General features: G+C 29.4%; 1 protein-coding gene across 1 annotated transcript; it reads left to right on the top strand.

Moving 5' to 3' along the window:
* The first annotated feature begins 516 nt into the window (after positions 1–516).
* On the top strand, positions 517–1050 carry LOC124934861 (proline-rich receptor-like protein kinase PERK2). The gene has a single exon (XM_047475357.1). It carries the CDS (start codon positions 517–519, stop codon positions 1048–1050), a length of 534 nt encoding a protein of 177 aa, XP_047331313.1.
* The last annotated feature ends 19992 nt before the right edge of the window (positions 1051–21042 follow it).

The following is a 21042-nucleotide window of genomic DNA, read 5'->3' as shown; positions in this document are numbered from 1 at the left end:
TTTTTTATTTTATTTATAAATATCAATACTCTTTAAGTCTTTTTATTAAAAATAATTATTATTTTTTTAAAATTATCACTTTTCATCTAATTTTTCTCTCTCTTAATTTTTAAAAAAACCCACAACAAGGCCTAAATGCATTTTCAACTAAATATATATTTTGTTTTATTGCTAAAAACTAGTCTCTTTTTCTTAAACCTAATACTTTTTATTAAACATATTCATTCTTATCTATTTGAACTACTTTAATAAATTAAATAATATATAATATTCAAATACTAATAGTTTAAAACATTAAAATAATTTATAATATATATTAAAGTAATAAAAGAAGCTATTGGTCTAAGAATGGGGGTTCACGTGACAAAGAAAACATAATTTTCTCCACCAACAGAAAACAAGCCAAAAGCAACAAGGGCTACACTAAGTTAATAATCACACTATCCCCAATTCCCAAATGTTTCAATTTCAATTCTCTTTCTTTCTTTCATTTTCTCTCACTCATCTCCGGCCAAAATGTGCTATGTCGGAAAAGCAACCAAGATCTTCATCTTCATAATAACAGTCCTCGTCGTCACCGGATTCATCATCGGATTCTCAATCGTTCGTCATCGGAATCACAAAGATCGCAATTCCCTCATCTTTCCCACCACCACAAACCCCATCCCAATACCCAATTCCGCCGGAACTACAACCACTACATACAATCCTCCGGCGAGCTCAAACGTCTACCCACCTCCCCTGCCTCCGGTAACTCCGACCACCCCTGTCCCAAACATTAACAACCCTCCTCCGCCATCGGAAACTCCGACAACCCCAGTTCCAGATATTACTCCTCCTCTGCCGCCGCCGCCGCCGCCGGAAATTCCGACAACACCCATCCCGGACATTAGTTCTCCTCCTCCACCGGACATTAACCCACCTCCTCCTCCGCCGGTGCCGGAACCTACCCCTCCGTCTCCGACGGTTCCGGCGGTGGCACCACCGCCGAGTTTCAGTCCTCCGAGCCCTGTAGTGACTCCAGGACCAGCGCATGCTCAGTTGATCTGACGCCCGGAGCTAGGTCCATGGCTTTAAGGTTTAGAAAATCATTTTGTTTTCTTTAATTAATTTGCTGAAATTCTTTAATTATATTAGAATCTTTGGAATGGAGGCTGTCATATCTCTTCACTTGTGGGTATAGATTGGAATTAACAGAGTTATCTAATTTTATTTTGTTGAGATTGATACACTATTTCAGATTCATCTAAAGATTGCATCTTGATCCATTTGTATATAGTAAGGAGACAATAATGATGGGCAATTTGAGCCAACCAACGAAAATGGGATGATTTGTCTTTGTGTGTGTGTGTGTGTGTGAGAGAGAGATCTGACTTGTGAGAATCCAATGCAATGGCTACTACCTCTATAAGTTGAGGGTGGGATAGTTTTGGTAGGGTTGGTTTAGGGTCCATTGGGAGATTCCCATGAATCACGTAGGACTTTTTCTTAACACATCATCATTCATAAAGAGGTAATTATTTTTCTAATGTTCTTTAATTGAAAATTGATTTTAAAATTTTTTAAAATAAAGGTAATGTAGTATTTTAAGTTAAAATGACAAACTCGAACCCAAGATCTCTCGGGTAGGTTAAGGATATTAACCTCTTGTTATCACAAGACTAGAAGAGGGGGTCGATGAGAAAAGAATGTTTAAAAGAGGGTCGGATTTCTTTGAAATTATTTGAAAAGCTGAGTCTCCAACTATGCCTATTTATTTCAAGAGATGATGGTTCACCAAATGTTGATGAGAATGTGAACCAATGTAGTACTAAAACTTCACTACCTACAATTCTTATTTTAGTTATAAAATCCATAAATTCATTAACAACCCCTAGTTTAAGCAATACACAATAATTAAAGCAATTCACAAGCAAATTAGATAAGCAAAAAAATAGGATATCTCAAATCCCAACATTTGGAGAAGAATTGTAAGCATACCCTCCATAAAGAATCAAGCATATTTAAGACAAGACAAGAAGATAGTTTATTTCTCATTTCTCATTTCTCGATTAACTTCACAATTTCCACAATCAAGGAAGATGGCACCCCACTTTTCAGTTTTCCACACATAATATTGTTATAAAGATGAAATTTGTGATTAGTCGGGCTGGAAAATGTTCATTAGATAATATTATTCTATTTTTTTCTATCGATAATGTTCACCAAAATAATACCAAGAACGTTACAGAAAGAAGGTGGAAGGAGGTTAGAGACCACTTAAGGAAAAAGACATGAAGGCAAGACTCAAAATAGCGTTCCAAAAATAAATGAAGTTTTAGAAATAATAAGAGAGTTACACAAAATTTTGCAAGAAAATTAATGAACAACCTCGTTTGCAAGTAATACGAAATTAGATGGAATACAAACACAAAATTTTGCAAGAAAATGAATGAACAACCTCGTTTGCAAGTAATACGAAATTAGATGAAATACAAACAAAAAAGAATTATAACTGGTTTGTTGATTTTTAGTTACAATTTTTAGTATTATTATGACTTGGTGACACCAAGAATAGTTGTGTACATGGTGAATTTCTATAAACCACTATATGATAAACAAATTTATATCATGTTCATATTTTTGTCATATATACGAGTTTGTGAGAAAATGATAAATTTTACCTATAAATGGTTCATAAAGAAGACAATATGAAATTGAATTGTCACAAAAAATAATTATTTTTACCTAAAACTGGGTATAAGGAATAAGATATGAAATTGGCAAGAACACCCTCATATAAACTGTTTTTGTTTTACACTATTATAGTGTTATGTTGATACGTTAGTTGTAAGCAACATGTATATATATTTGAGATCAATAGTTTCATCAAATCTGTTTTTATATATATATTGCTCAATAAAATGAAAAATATATCAAGTATATCAAAAGAAGAGAAAGTTTAATTTGATATAAATAGTAATGTATTTGAAAAAAGAGTTATTACATCACTTTATATAGGGCTAAGATGAATTTTACAATACACATCAAATCGATATGCAATATAAATATAGGTTAACATTCCTACTCAAACTCGTGATGGTGTAGTGAGAAACATTGAGAGTTTGTCAAGAAAGAACCGACACTAGTAGGAAAATGAGCATCAGTAAGGGTCGATACCGTTACTAGAAGCCAGTAAAGTCGTTACTGATGGCTTTCTATAACGGTTGGCTTTCTATAACGCTTATAGTGCCGAAAGTTACAATTCGTTAAAGAAACAGTCGTTACCGATATTAAATAGTATCAATAACGATATTAGAGATTTGTTACTAATACGCATATCAATAACGGCTATATAGCCGTTACTAATAGAGTGTCAGTAAGGGCTCTACCAAAGGAATTTTCGTTACTGATATGAGCATCAGTAAGGGTTTTGCCAAAGACAATGTCGTTACTGATAATCATATTAGCCAAAGACAATGTCGTTACTGATATTCATATTAGTAACGGTTTTATCAATGGATTTGTCGTTGCTGATACTCATATTAGTAACGGCATTCTCATTGCCAATGTTGTTACTGAAAGTGAATACTAGTAACAAATCTTTTTGTAATGTCGTTACTGATATTTAAATATATATTTTTTTTGAATTATTAATATTTGTCCTTGTAAACAATATTAAATAGTTATTTTTTTAAAAATATTTATATAAATAAAAATACTAATTCAAAAAACACTTAATCCAAAAATCACTCAATCATCTCAATACATTAATCAAGTAGGAGGGGGAGGGTGACCAGGAAACATGGATAATATCATGGACATCTGCTCCCTCATCTGAATCATCTCAATACGCATTTGATCACGTTCTTCTCGTGACTGCTGTCTCTCAGCCACACGCTCTATTATGTGACTGATCACGCTCTATCCGTGAATATTGTCTTTCAACCTCACCTCACGATCCTCCCGCATCTTTATCATCTCCGCTTCACACTCCTCTCGCATTTTATTCATCTCCTTCTATAGAGTTTGGTTTTCATCACGTAATTGTTACATGTTAGTGCGTTGGGTGCTCGAAGAACTCCCCCGATCTGTCATAATACTATGTCCACACTGCTTAGTACAAGAAACCAATCTATAGGCATTCAAATAAACAACTTTAAAAATTGTCCAATCATATTCAGACTCAACCCATGACCCTGTGAACATGAGTTCTTAATCTCTACCTCAGAGCTAAATGAATGAGACTTCCATTCAAATAAAAAAATACAAGGCGAAAAGTGAAATTGTATACCATAACCACCTCTAGACCTTCCTCCTCCTCTTCTACGTCGACCACGAACCCTTCCACGATCACCACTAGGTGATTCTTCTAAACAACAAAATGAAATCATCACAGCTCACAATGCACAAATATCATGGTAAAAATCAAGTAAAATATGAAATCTGGTTTACAAGTGTCAATACCTCCTCCTTCATAGTCAAACTCAGGTGTTGTCCTCACCTCTTTAAATGGTATTGGAGGTTGGTACCTAGAGCCCATCACAAATTGATTGGCATATAAATTTCATTTAATATTACTCTTCTTTCTCATTCTCATGTATCTACTAAAATACCCTCTATCAAAAATTGAACACATAACAAGACAAATACCAAATGGATGTAACTTGGTGAATACCAACAATCTTCCGATGTAGTTTACACATAACAAGACTTTAGGTAATATTGAACACAAGATGAAACATCCCAAATTTCTTTTGCAATTTAAAATTTTTCCAATTGAACACCAATTCTATGTTCAACAGAGTTATTGATCCATGTGATAATTTTTGAATTATTTGTCTCCCAAGTACGAAATAATTCATCAAAAATTTCAACACCAATTATAGAACATTTGGCTATTCAAGAAACGTATTCCTAAACTCTTCGACCTTCAGAAAATTAGTCATCACATAACTCCATTATAGATAATTTGTTCTATCTAAATGGACACTAATAGATTGCAACGAATCATCACCTCCAGTCATGGTAAACAATTTGAACACGACAATCCAAAATAACAAGCAATGATCTCAAATCCCAAATAATAAACAAGGAAAGAAAAAACAACATGCAATCTCAAAAACAAATGAAATTCAGCATTTAGGGCAGATCCTAACACTTCAGATGCAGAAGCGATAAAGATAACCAGAACCATAAGACCACGAGCAGAAAAATAGAAAACAATCTGGAGTGTCGTCGAGCAATCTAGAGAGCCAAAATTTTAACTTGCCTCTAATACCATGTTAGAATTTATATAAGGCTAAGATGAATTTTACAATACACATCAAACCGATGTAAGATAAAATGTAAATGCAATATAAATATATATTAACACGAAGGACATAAAAGAAAACCTTTTAGAACCTAATACACCAATTAAGATCTAAAACATCCAAGATAAAGAAGATGATACTAAATATCCAAGCTCTTGTTACGAAATTAAAGCACAACGTTTTTATATTTGAGAATGAAAATGATTGTTCAACATTGTTAATTTTTTTTTATGTTTATGTGATATAATCAGAAAATTTATAATAATTCTTATAATTATTTGAGTTCTAGTATTTTTTTTTTACAATTTTTTACAATATTTGTATTACCTTTTCCATAAAATAAATCAAATTTATCATTTAAAAATATATTTCATATTATTTAAAAGATGAAACTCATTTAATTGTGTAGAGATGTCTTAATTTTTTATTTATAGATTTTAAAATATATAAGAATAATCAAACTAATATTAAAAAATTATATTCAAACTTTCGTAGGGAAAATTATCACCATCGTAGGGGGAATATTATGGGTTTTGAATCAGCCGTTTTGGTGGACCAACGACTGAGTTCCAAAAAGCAAAGAACAATACAGATCTTCAGAGCTTATTTGTTCACTATCGTTAGGAAGTCGAAGGTGGCGCTCAAAACGACGTCGTTTTGAGCGCTTTCCAGCATTCCTTTGGCACTCTATTGGCGTTTCGTTAAAATATGACATTTTGTTAGTGTTTGTAGGGACGGAGCTAACGTCCGCATTAGGTGATCCTCCGCATCCTGGGCGTGCATCTCCTTCTGCTACAACGGGTATGCGGGTGATTCCTAGGCGCTGGATGAAATTCCAGCGCTCATCCGATTGTTGTAATTTCGGCTATAGCTATTCAACAAAATTTTGGCTACACCTGAATACTATTTTAATTTTAAAACTTTAAGGGTTTGTTTGAAATTAATTTTTCTTTCACCTTTTTGGTTTTAATATTTATCTTTTTAAATACACAAAATATTAAAATAAATATGGCAAATATTTTACCAATTTTTTTATTATATATTTTTAGAGTTAAATAAATAATTGTTTTAAATTAAATGAATACAACAATTCATTTTAAATTATTTATTTTAGTCCCTTTAATTTTTATTAAATTATTTTAAGATAAAATGGGTACAACATTTATCCAAAATAATTTTTTTTTTTTGTTTTGAACTCAACCCTTAATTAATTTGATTAATTAGTACAATAATTGATCTTAGTTAATTGTTTTAAATGGGTTTTTGGCCATGGGGTTAATTATTTTGATCTTATTTATTTAAAAATAAATCAAAATAATTGTTTTAATTTTATAAATTGGAATGTTAATTTTTAGACAAATATATATATATATATATATATATATATATATATATATCAACTAGAGATGCGGCGACAATGAATATCATAATAGAAGGTAACATGATGCTCTTCTATCCATTACTCACAAAGAGTAACTACTCGGTATGGACATTGAAGATGCGAATAAACTTACAAGCACAAAGAGTGTGGGAAGTCGTGATACTCGACGAGGTCAACGAACGAAATGATAGAATGGCTCTCGCCGTCATCTATCAAGCGCTCCCTGAGGACGTCCTTCTCATGGCGGTCGAGAAGGATTCCGGAAAACAGGTGTGGGAGACGCTAAAGACGATACATATTAAAGTGGAGAGAGTCAGTGAGGTAAAAGTGCAAACCTTGAAGTCACACTTCGAGGCGATTCGCATGAAGAATGGGGAGTCGATGGATGATTTTTTCATGAAATTGATATCCATCGTGATTGGTATCAGCTCATTGGGAGAGAAGGTGGAGGAGATTTCCGTCGTCAAGAAGTTCCTTAAAGTCGTACCACAAAAATACATACAGATTGTTAACGCGATCGAATAATTTGGAGACCTCAATAATATGATCATCGAGGAAATCGTCGGTCTTCTCAAAGTCCACAAGGAGAGACTTTGCATCAACGGAGACCAATAAGAGGAGAAGCACCACTTGCTCATGCATGGTGAATGGATGTCACGAATGAAATGGAGAAGCCAATTTTTCTTCTACATCGTCAAGTTGTAGCGGCACAGTGGAGATAACAGAGGTCGTGGAAAAGGACGGAAAACTAGGCAAGGTCGAGAACGAGGTCGTGGAGAAAGCTCACCTCGACAAGAAGACATAAATTCCCATAAAGACAAGAGCGTAGTGAAGTTTTATGCTTGTTAAAAGTAAGGGTACTACGCGACCGAGTGCCTTAACAAAAGGTATGACAATGAGGCATACTTCACTAGCTTCCATAACGAGGAGTCTGCATTAAGGTTTTCTAAGGGAGTGACGAACGTCTTACCCGAAGGTGAGGAGACAAACCTTGAAGAGTTCGTGCAAGAATCGTCCAATGAAGAACCATAGGTGGTGTTGCTCAATGAAGAGAAAGTCATGGCGAACCTCCTCGCAAGTGTTGATGAGTATAATCACACCGACGTGTGGTACCTTATCAATGGAATAAGCAACCATATTATGGCTCATCGAGAGAAGTTCAATGAGTTAGACGAAAAGATCACCGAAAATGTGAAGTTCGAAGATAGAAACAAGGCACACAGGTTTCTTGATCCAACTTTCAGGAAAATCCGTGTGAGTAGAGATGCCATGTTCGATGAGGAGAAGAAGTGGGAGTGGTGCAACGAAAACAACAAGCTCGTACAAAAATCCATTGAGTTCGGATTCCTACAAGATGACAGCAACCTAATAGAGTTGGAAAACACAATAGCTACAACGAACTCCCCTCGTCCACAACCGAAGTTGACTCCATCAAACTATGTTCCATCATCGATGTCTATACGGAGGCAGCACTAGTAGAGATAGATCGTGATGAATTGTCGTTGCTCATCACCGACGAGCCAACAATATATCACGAGGTGATAGTCGAAAACCGTGGAATGAGGCCATGAAGAAAGAGCTTGAGTTCGTTAGGAATAACAAGATATGGGAGATCATCGATTTACCACCCGGTCACAAAACCATCGAGTTAAAGTGGGTTTTCAAGTTAAAAAGAGACAGAGAATGCAACACCCTCAAGTACAAAGCGAGATTGATAGTGAAAGTCTACGTGTAGAAATAATGGGTTGACTTTGAGGAGACCTTTATACCGGTGGAAAAAGTTGACATAGCCAGGCTAATTCTTCCCATCGCAGCTCACCATGGATGGGAGGTCCACCACTTGGACATTGAATTAGCATTTCTCGGTGGTGACATCGAATAAGAAGTTTACGTCGCTCAACTTGAAGGCTACATCATCAAGAATAAAGAACACAAAGTGTGTAAGATATACAAGGCTCTCTACGAACTACATCAAGCACTAAGGGCGTAGAACACTTGCTTTAACAAGAGAATGATGAGTCTCAGCTTCGTGAAATATTCTTAAGAGCATGTTGTGTACACGAGAAACCATGGAAAAGAAGTACTCATCGTTGGCGTATATATCGATGACTTGATCGTGACAAGATCAAGTATCAAAGGCATTGATGAGTTCATAAAGTAGATGATGATGGAGTTCAAAATGAGTGATCTCGGGTTACTCTCGTACTACCTTGTATCGAGGTGGACTAATAAAAAGATAACATCGAGGTGAACCAGGCGCCTTATGCGAAGAAGGTGTTGAAATAGTTCACAATGAAGTATTGCAACCTAAACAAATATTAGATGGAAGCAAAGCTACAACTCGGAAAGGATGTGGAAAGAGCTTTGTGGATCTGAAGGATTATAGACGTATCATCAGGTGTCTCTAGTACTTGACGCACACTCGACCCAATATCTCTTACACAGCCTATAGTAATTTAAATATCATAGTTAAAAGACTAATTAACAACATTAAGTAAAATAAATGTTGAAACATGCACAAATAACACTTTGGGTTAGTTTGATTCAACTTATTTGCAAGTACGTTTGAAATCATTCCGTTTATTTATCGTTAGTGCGGGTAAATTTGATTTAGCTTATATATGTCGAACTTAATTATTTTTTATATTTATAATATTATTTAATAATTAATATTATAGATGTAATGTTATATATATTTAAATATATATATTATTATTTAATTTAAATATTAATAAATTATTTAAATTAAAAAATAATATATTTTAAAATAAATTATATGTATATATTAATTTTTATAAGGTTGTATTAATATATAATTTTAAATATATATTTAATATGAATATGATATAAGAAGATATATATAGTTTTTATTATGATTTATTTATATCTATTTTAGAAAACAAAATTTAAATATATAAATTAAAATTATGTATTATAAAAATGTTTTTATTATAATGTTATAACACAAAATTTTAATATATATAATATTTGATTTTAGTGAGTGGTGAGATATAAATTCTTGAGGGATACGAGGAAGAGAAGAGATCCGAAGAATCCTACACGGCCGTGTACTTGGCTCCCACTCCCATGAATCAGATAGTGCCATACGTCCCACCACAGCCGTCCGATCCTCTGATGGAGAAGATCCGTCGCCTTGAACGGGAAGTTAATAAGTTAAGTGGGGACAAGTATGATGTTGCAGATCTTGAGAATATCTCCATATACCCCAAAGTCAGGCGGTTTTAAGTTGCCAGAAATAGATAAGTATAATGGAACCGGATGCATAACGAAATAGGATAAAAAAGAGGCTTTTCTCGGAGCAGGCAGAATGTATGTCGGAACTCTACAGCCCATGGGAATCGACAATGAGCTACTTGTCCAACTATTCCAGCGCAGTTTGACCGGACCCGCGCTGACTTGGTTGATGAACACAGACCCAAATACCATTCTTAATGGTAAACTTTCTCCGATCTGCGATCCACTGGAAGAATCAATTCATTTATCTTATATACGGGTAGGAACTGTAAAAGTCTCCCCTTCTCTATCCCTATCGTCTGTACTTAAAGTACCTAGTTTTCCTACCTATTCTTGTATACGATAAATCGCCATCTCGTAGCACCACCACGACAAATTCTTGAGGGAGTAGTATTTATGAAAATCTAATTTAAAAAAAATATATAAAAGATATCAAACGTTTATAGAAAAATGTATTAATTACACTACAAAAAATAAATAAAATCAAACAAGCTTCAACCCTCGTTATTTTCATCATTAAATGATTTGCATAATAGGGTTTCTGCAAGTGATTTAAATAATAATAATAATAATAATAATAATAATAATAATATATAAACAAAATATTATTTATATCTATTATCAACTATATGTATATAATAAATTTATTATGTGAGGTGTAAAAAATAAAGAAAGAAATAAAGAAATTGAGATATTTATTTAAATTTATGTTTTATTATTATAATAATTTTATATCAATATAAAAAAATAGATAGAAAATAAGAAATGAAATGATTAGAAAAATATGGACTCAAATGATTAGAATAAATGAAATAAATAAGAGAGAATATAATAGATGACGTGCTCTTAAACTTGTGTATGGAGAGTTGGACCTTTCTGACTTGGACCATATTAGCTATTTATTTACCTACTAGAAAAGAGGGGTTTGCAATGCGTGAATTCGGTACAAAAGTCAAGCAATCAAGAAATAAGTAGGTTCAATACTTCAATCTTCACATTTGCTTGGGCTATTTATGAAATAATTTTTTATACATCCACTTTCACTCAAGAGTCCTTAAAAAAATAACAATCTACACTATCACGTATAGCGAACCATCAAAAGTTTATGAGTCGCACATCAATCTTCATATTTTCTCGAGTCATTCACGAGATAAATCATTGTACCTCCATTTCTGCTAAAAAAACTTTAGAAGATAAAATTATAAAGTTTATAAGTGAATTTGGGTAACCACGCTACTTTAGCGACTAGAGACATTCAATAACTCTTCTCAATCTTTGTTCATACTCATTGACATATGCGTAAACTAAAATTAGTAATTATTTATTATGTCAAAATAATTTTTACCTTATTTGCCACAAACTAAGTGTCTTATTCTTCGAGTTCGACGATCGACTGAAACCAAAACACCTTAGACCCAAGACGAACTTTCATCGTCCATTTTTTCAAAATTAGATATCTATCGAAAACTGACACTCAAAACGAATTTTCATCATTTACTTCATAATAAATAATTAGGTATATCTCGACAACTCTTTTATCAAGCTCAAGATCTGACAAAACATTTCTCACCCTCTTACATTGAATGTTGCACACTCAACTAATTTGAACCTCATACTTTTCTTTGAACTAATTAATTTGCAGTTTACTAGTTTTTGAATAATGTCAAAACAACTAAAAAATTAATAATATTTTTCAAGATTCACTAACTATCCAATTATTTTCACCATGCTTCAGAAAAATGATTACCCATAGTTTATTCGAAAGAAATCGCGAATATCCTTCCATTTGAATTGATTGAACCTCTCATCTAACCATTTTTTCATGACTAAGAATCTCATTCAAGGTCTCATTCATCTTCTTACAGATAAAAATCCAATGATCTCATTCGCCTTTAAATTGATCGAGTTTCTCATCTAGCCCATTTTTTCATGATTAAGAATCTTATTTAAGGTCTTATTCACCTTCTCACATTATATGATAATTCAATGATCTCATTCTCCTTCGAATGGATCGAGCCTCTCATCTATCCTTTTTTTCATGACTATGAATTTCATTCAAGGTCTCAATCCTCTCCTTAATAAGATTGCAAATCAATCATCTCATTCATATAAACTATTATCCACAATGCATATACAATTAAGTAACAAAATCATCACCTTTAAATTAATCGAATCTCCCATCTAGCCTCTTTTACATGACTGAGAGTCTTACTCAATGTCTTATTTATCTTCTCACATTAGAAGATAATCCAATGATTTATTCTTGGATTGTTTGAGAGTTACTCTCAAGATGTCTCTATCTCATAAGGGTCTTTCATTGGTCTTCCAATTATTGGTCTTTCATTCATATTGTGTATTATCATCGTCAACTCAATACAATCTCACAATTTAGCCTGAAAGATTTCCCTATTTATAAGAGTACATCAAAAGGTATAAATGTTAGATATATTTATTTTTATCTTGTTTTAGTCCGGATTATCTAATAGTTTTCTTTAGTCATGATCTATAATCTTTAACATTATATTAGTGTTTAACTAGACAAAAAAAATTAATGATTCTCTATGTTAATAAATTGATATGATAAATTAAGCGGAAGCGTACCTGATGTCATTGCCCAAAGCTTTTGAGTTACCACAGGTTGGATCGTACCTGATGTCATTGCCCAAAGCTTTTGAGTTACCACAGGTTGGATCTTCCAATTCTATAGACCGTCTCTTTTGCTTCTCTCTAACGATAGAGGTTATGAGAAATGAAACTGACATCTATGAATCGGGGACCACAACCCTATTTATATTGTCATTTATTTATTATTTAATCCATCATAAATATTAAATAAATATCCGGTTTCTACACATAATAAACTTTACCATACCAATAACCAAACATGACTTTGCCCAATGACCAAAACACTTTAGTGGATCACTTTATCAATTGGGTTCTGAATAAACAATAGCCCAAACACATTATTTATATATATTAGTCTAATAAATCTAACAATAAATACTAAACTACTACTTTTAAACTTAAAACTCATTATAATATATAAACTCTAATAAAATGAGCATAAACCCAACATGATTTAGCTTTTTATTCTAGTTAGAGTTTGATTTAGCTTTTTACTCCCGCTAGAGTTTGATTTAGCTTTTCATTCCAGATAGGGTTTTTAAAAATGATGGGTTATACATTTCTCTTTTGGAGTGCGATTAATCCCCATGGGTTAAGCGCATAGCTCAAAAACATATTTTACCAATTAATTAGGCGAACAGAACTTATCGCATGACGGGCTCGAGTCTAAAACCTCAAGGAGACTAAGGATATTCACCTCTCTTTTTTTATAGACTAGAAAGGGGACATTTCAGCTATGGTTTGATTTAGTTTTTTACTCATATAGGATTTGATTAAGTTTTTTTTTACTTTGACTAGGGTTTGATTTAGCTTTTTACTCCAGCTAGGATTTGATTTTAACTTTTTACTCCCGTTATGGTTTGATTTAGCTTTCGGACTTCGACTAGGTTTCTGCTTGGTAGCTCTTTTTTCAACCAAAGTTTTTGACATTCACAGTTATTTGAAATTGTCAATTGCCAATTAGTCAATACAATTTTATTTATAAGAGGGCAATAACTCTTTCTAAATTATTTTTTGAAAAATACTCTCGTCATTATATAATAGGTTTTTCTTGTTTTTCTTTCCTAATGGTTCTTCACAATTGTTTGAAAAGTGATAGTTGTTGTTTTTTTTCTAGAATTTTATTTACGATAAACAATATTTCTTGTAAATTGTTTTAAAGAATATCCTTAGAATGGATGCATTTTTGAAATGCCTCTAATATTAGGACTTTATTTGAGAAAGATGGTTTAACAATTTATGACTTCAGTTGATTTAATCAATTTTTTTTTTTTGAAATTAGAATAAAACCTTAATTTCTTTAATATTTTGGATTTAAACATTATTTTTTTCAACGTTTTGTAAAGAAGATATACTAATTTTCAAGCTTCTAATTTTTATAAAGTGAAACACAACGTCTTTATATTGACGAATGAAAATGATTGTTAATTTATAAAAAAAAAAATTGTAATTATTTGAATTCTATTAATTTTCTACGGTTTTTTACAATATTTTTATTACCTTTGCAAATAAATAAATAAATTTTATCATTTTAATATCTATTCCATATATAATTTTTTTAAAAAAATGAAACTCATTTAATTTTGCAGAGATGTCTTAATTTATTATTTATAAAATTTAGAATATATAAGAATAATCAAACTAATATTTATTAATTATGTTAGGAATGTTATGTTTTATTAGTGATACTTAATGGAAATCAAATAGTGGTTTAGTTACCTATTTTTATTCATTTTTTATTATTTTCATTATTTAACATAACAATATAATTATTTATATCACAAAATTATTTCTCTAAAAACTCGATCACAAAATCAAAAGTTATCAAAATTATCTTTTAATTAATTGTTTTTTATAAGCTCATTATACATTATTAGTTATATTTATCTGGTTTCTAATTATTGTATAAATTAATTATTAAAAATGAAAATTAAATAAATTAGTATTCTTTTAAAATATTTATTTTATAAAATTTAAATTATTTTATTAAATTTATATATTATTAAGAATTTAAAAAAAAAAATCAAACTTTTATTCATATGGGCTGACTTAAATTTTCTTTTTTACATAGACCAAAGCCCAACCAAGTACCTAAGCCCGGAGAGTCAAAAGAAGCCCGTCGCAATATAACAAGTAACTAAGGATATTAAAAATGATGTAATTTTTAAGTTTTCAAGTTCAGTACAGCATACTAAGACACTTCCATAATATAAATGTTTTTGTGTTTGGGTTGAGCAGTAATTTTTAAAAATGGTTACTCAATAATAAAAATCAAACAAATACAAAATTTTATGTGTCCAAAGACCCTCTAAAAATGTGATGATATCTCCGACATAATCTATCGATTTCACAAATAGATCAATATTATATAAGATAGCACGAAGGATCTGCAAAGGGGCAATTGAAATTGTTAACGATTTCTTTTAGTATCGGCATTGTCAATTAAGACCTCGATCAGACAGGTATATTTTATTGTCCTTATTGATTGCTTTATTTTCAGTTTATTTTTGGGTGGTTTTCTTACCTTTTATAGAGTTTTTCTTTTGAACGAGATTTATAGTTGAAATGTATTGTATGTCTCGATCATATTGTCTATCAACTCACCAATTAAATTATTCTTCACATGGAATGCATTATTCTGATCACATGGGATGTTCTTTTTTAGCGTGGGGGAAACTCTCTTACTTGTTGAGCGATTTACTCTACTTGGTTGTGATTACATGACTATGAGACTAGTGTGATTGTTGGTGTTCGAATCATTGTTTTGGCTTATTTGGTGATTCAGTTTATAGCCCTACTCTTGACTCATTAAATTTTTTATTATGTGATTCTTGTTTGTTTTGCTGTCCTTAAGATGTCTTTGATGTTTAACATAATCATTGAATTATGTCAATAATGTGAGTTTTGCAACATCTTTGTGACAATTGTGTTTGAATGTTTCATGGTCTCTTTTAATTTTTTTAAGTTCATGTTTTAATGATTTTTCATTTTGAATTCAAACGTTGATTTTTTTATTTTGGAAAACGATTTTATATCATTTCAAAAAAACAAAGTTAGACAAACCCTAATTTTGTTGAAAATATCAACCGAGTTTCAAACAACTAAATTACCGAACAAACAATTAAATTAATGGAGGATTTTGTTATTACTGTATCTAATAGTTTAGAATATCTTATTTTTTTCTAATTTGTTAGATTATATAATATATATATATATATATTATTTAAAAACAAAAGAATAGAGTGAAATATAAAATTCAGAGCATGAGAGACGGTTAACATGTCTTTTTCATGCCTATCAAGTGACAACCTCACATTTTGGATGTTTATTTGAGCTTATCAAGTGTTGTGACTTTCTTTTTCACATTTTTTAAGGTGTGGGCCTTGTTTATTTTTATTTCTCTACAATGAAGAAACATTTTTATTCAAAAAAATTGTTCTTATTGATTTGATCTAATTATCCATTTATAAGAAATTTAATATATATATATAGTTCGGTCTAAATACTCGATGGGTTCTTTGGATCTTCCTGATCGATCGAATCCGGTGATAGATGGAAAGAAGTAAATTTAAAGAACAGTTGAACATGAGTTATTATGATTATAAAAATCTCATAATTCACTTACAGAAAATCAACTCTCTAACTTTCTTAAACATTTAACATGTTTAATTTGTTGAGTTACCGATATTATAGGTATATTGAAAATAACATACCGCAATATATCAAAAATGTTAAATTTTTTGGTATATCAAAAAATGTAAATTATGATATCGATATCGAAATTATTGATACAATAAAGGTACGAGATTTTCAAAATTCTGATATATCGAGATATACCGAAATACTAAAATAATATTTATAAATTAAAAATATATATTATATAATATTTATGGACTTGAGTTGAGTTGCCCTATCCCATGGCGAATCTTATCCATGCTATATGAGTTTTTGACCGGAATTTGTGCATATATTATCCATGCTATATGAGTTTTTGACCGGAATTTGTGCATATATTCGATATGTTCGGTGCGGTAAAAATTATAATTGTTCGATTTGATCAGTTAGGCTTAATTATATGACGGGTAAACATACCTCTTAGTTAGGTTTTAATACACATAGAAAATCAATCAATGAATAATTTAAAATTATTCTTTATGGAATTATTTTATTATTTAAGTTTTTAAATATATATATATAGAGAACTTTTAACTACAAAATTCATTTACATAGTGATAAGACCAAATAGTGGTCCCAAAAAGGTGAGATATCTTACAGATAAAAAGTCCTTAACAAAATTTTAAAATATCAAAATCATGTTTGAAAAATAAAATCATATCAAATAAGTCAATTTGTGTAGAAAATTAATGTACTTCAAGAAGAAAGAATGTGAGTAGACTCTTTAAAGGTTGTTTAATATTCTATTTTTAGATTTATTATTAATAAGGATCAGAAAACACTTTTTTTTTAATTATCAATTAAAATATATTTATTTTATAAAATTTAAATTTAATTAGATATAAAAATTATAATTAATAATTTAATTAATTAAAAAGTCAAATTACTTATTTTTTTTTATCAATTTCAAATAACCTAACATCAAACAAAGCTTTTATTAAATCCATTTGGTATCTAATTTTGTTGTTATCATTTAAAATGTTTTTTACAACATGGTTTTGACAAATATTTCACTTGATAAAAAATTTAGTTTATAAAAAAATAAAGAATAAAAAACTTTGTTCGGCTAAGGGTTTTTGGAAAAAAAAACTGGATAATTTAAAAAATAATAATGAGAGGTGATTTTGAAGAAGTAATATATTTTTGAATAAGAAGACTTAAAAATATGTTAATATATAATAATAAAATAAATAATAATAATTTAAAATAGAGAGTGTTTAGTATTTTAATTATAATGATAAAAGAATGAAACTATATTTTTGAATTTGGGTTATTCATATAACTCAAACCATTCAAAACTGGAATAGAAAAATGAAAAGACAATGACTCAAAAAGTGAAACATGACAACTCACAATTGTCTACCTTATAATTTGGACAGTCCTAGCCTAATCTTTTATTTTTACATAAATTTATTGGTTAAATAATTCAAAAAAATCAAATAAAATAAAAAAATTAAAATAAATAAAAATGAACTGCTTAGGGATTAAATCTGTCCAGGACATCTGGGTCCTATAGAGTATCTAAGTGCAAGTTAAAATAGAGAACACTTAGTTTATTAATTTGTTTTAATGGCACCATACTATATTCCAAATTTCAACTAAAATGGTCCTAAGATTATTCTTAAAAACCCTTATAGGCACCTCATATTACCAAGATTGGGTAAGTTATGTAACTTAATAATTTAAAAGCTTAAAAAATAAAATATTTTTATTTCATCAAGTAGATATTTCACTTAAAGACTCTATCATAATATCTCAAATTATTGTGAAAAATGACATACAAAACACCGGGACAAAATTATATAAATTTACTTGAAGTAGAAGAAGGTATTGAAATTATTAGAGTTCAACAAAATATAATTACTTCATATTTTTCTACAAGTTTTTTAAGAAATGAGTGATGTTGAAGAAAGCTAAATTTGATCTTTGTTGGCTATTCTCATCACATGTAAGTTTAGATGATTTTCATATTAGAATGATACAAATAACATAAATATTAAGAAGATGTTTTGAATAAGATATATGATAAAACGTTATTAACTAAGAACAATTTTATTTCAGAATTTTTGATTAATAATATTAAAAAGAAAATAATAAAAGAGTATCATCTTTAATTTTAACTTGTAACCTATGAATATTTAAGAAAGAAATAAGTCAATTGTTTCAATCTTCTGAATAATAAAGTTTAATTTAACCAAATATAAATAAATGTGTTTTCTTTCTAAATTTTTTATAATTTAATATATCAAAAATTAAATGGTAAATAATGTCAATAATATCTAAACAACTAATAAATAATTAAATATTGAATAATACGATATATTTACACTAATTACAATTTTAAGAAAAAAATCTAACATTCTTGTAAATTTTAGGGTAACTCCAAATATATGTAACGATGATGAAGTAGTATCGGAAGAATCTTTATCAAATATTATGAGCGATGATGAAAATTGTTCTTAACCGAGGGTTGATAAGTGACTCCAAAAAATGTTAAGTCAAATGATAATTGATCGTATACCTATATATTTAAAAAAAATAAGAAAGCTATAAAAATAATGAGATAATACATGTAAGAGGACTCCCAACTGAAATATCTATTTCAGTGACTGTGACTCTTTATTGATAAACTGAAAAATAATTATAGATCGGATAACTTTATCTCTTTTGTTATTAAAAATTAGACTAATACAAACTCGCAAAATGACCACCAAGACAATTCGAAAGTATTAACAAGAACCAATCAATCGTTGAAAATATTATTCAAAATATAAATTCAGGATGAAATATTCAATGCAACTAAACAAAATGATTTCGGCTCAAATTTAAATCATGAAAAATAAAATCACCTCCAATGCTTCTTCGGAATGGACCAAGAAATTTTACAACTTCTCCTTTAAAGTTTTTTTTAGAAGATAAATCTTAGCTGTCGGTAATGATCTCTCTTAAATTAAGTTTTATTTGTTTTTGTCATTTTAAAATTAAAATTAATTTTTAAATGGACCCAAGGTTGAGGAGATTCAATGTACTGAAACTTAAAGAAGAAAAAGATAAATTCGACCCCTAAACTTTGTAGTCAGGAATTAAATAATCCTTAAAGCTTATTAAGATATCAAATAAGTTTAATTTGAAAATGTCATTTTCATTCCAAAAAAAAAAGACTTTTAATAAGAATAACTCGATCAAGAATATTTATTATCCATCTTTATTCTCCTATAAAAAAATCTTAGCCAATGAACTTATAATAATCAATTTTAGCTTATTATAAAAAATAATAAAAAATTCTCCAATGAAACAAAGATTATAGAAATTGAATACCATTATTTCCCAAAAATATATAAAATATATAGTCCTTTTACATTACATACCACCACAACCAGGTTACATACTAATAGACAACACTAATTGGATTTAAATGGCATGCCTATGTGTAGTCTATGGTTAAATATAATTAATATTGTAATATATTAATTACCTGTCTTTTTCATAATTTCATAATCACCTTTTAATTAATATTTGTCTCCAATATTTTTAATACACACTTATCTAGAGATTATGTCATGGCATCCATTGGATTAGTCATATAGATCAGGTCAATGAGATTCTCATTTTTATGTTGTTCACATCTTTGACATATATTAATCTTTAATTAAAATAGAGAGCTGTCATTAATTAATTAGTATTAACTTAGTTAATTAATTAGTATTAACTTAGTTAATTAATTAATTAATCAATTGTAATTCATTTTATCATTAACAAATTATCCAAGCTCAACCACTTCAACCACAATGTTATTTTAAGAGTTAATTTTTGATGTTTTGTTTCTTAACTTCCTTTTAAATTTTGATTCTATCCTTCAAGTTTTCAATCTTGTTAAATCAGCTTTTTACTTGTTGAAATTATTTGTAAGTTTCAAAATATTAAAATTTATCACTTAGATCTAGGGTCGAGCACTTAGATCTAGGGTCGAGCAAATGGTTAAATTTGATTCGTATCCACTTTAAGTTCAAATTTTATTTATTCAATCAGTAATCCAAACCATTATAATTTATTAATACATATTGAATTGAGTACAATTTAACCATTTTTTTATCTAATTATTTAAGTTTTGATTTAGTTTACTATTTGTTGTCTAATATGCTTAATTAATTTAATTATTAAAAAAATATTATTACAGTTTTAATGTTATAATTAATTTTATTTATTTATAATAATATTTTATTTATTTATAATAGTATTTTATTTATTTTTGTTAAAACCTCTAATTCATTAATTTTGAATTATTAAATATATATGAATCTGAAAAAAAATATTTTATTGACAAATCATACTGAAATAAATAAAATTATATTATATTGATGTGAAATATAATTTAAAGAAAAATATATTTTATTTTGATAGTTTGGTTAATTTTAATAATTTTAATAAAATCCGAACTTAATCCGATTTATATCGTTACAATCTATAATATCCAATCCGTTAGTATTTCATATTGGATTTCGGATTAATCTGTTAGATGATGACCTACATATATCTAAATTAAGTATGTATATCATAAATATGTTATTAATTTTTTATTTTGAATTTAGTAAATTAGCATGACATTCACATATATGACTTACATTTTTTTCATGACATTGTAAATGAAAATCGAGTGCCTGATATTTGTGATCTTAAGAATCATTCTTGTCATAACTATTTTAGTGTCGTTGAAAGTCAATTACTAATGTTTAAGAATGATTTAGTTAATATGAATTCACATCACTAAGTTAATGAATCAATATATTAAAATATAAAATGTAATGTAAATAG

The sequence above is a fragment of the Impatiens glandulifera genome, chromosome 4 (genome assembly GCF_907164915.1).
Source record: "Impatiens glandulifera chromosome 4, dImpGla2.1, whole genome shotgun sequence".
Lineage (NCBI taxonomy): Eukaryota > Viridiplantae > Streptophyta > Magnoliopsida > Ericales > Balsaminaceae > Impatiens > Impatiens glandulifera.
The sequence above is the reverse complement of the archived record's forward strand: the minus strand, read 5'-3'. Positions and strand labels throughout refer to the sequence as shown.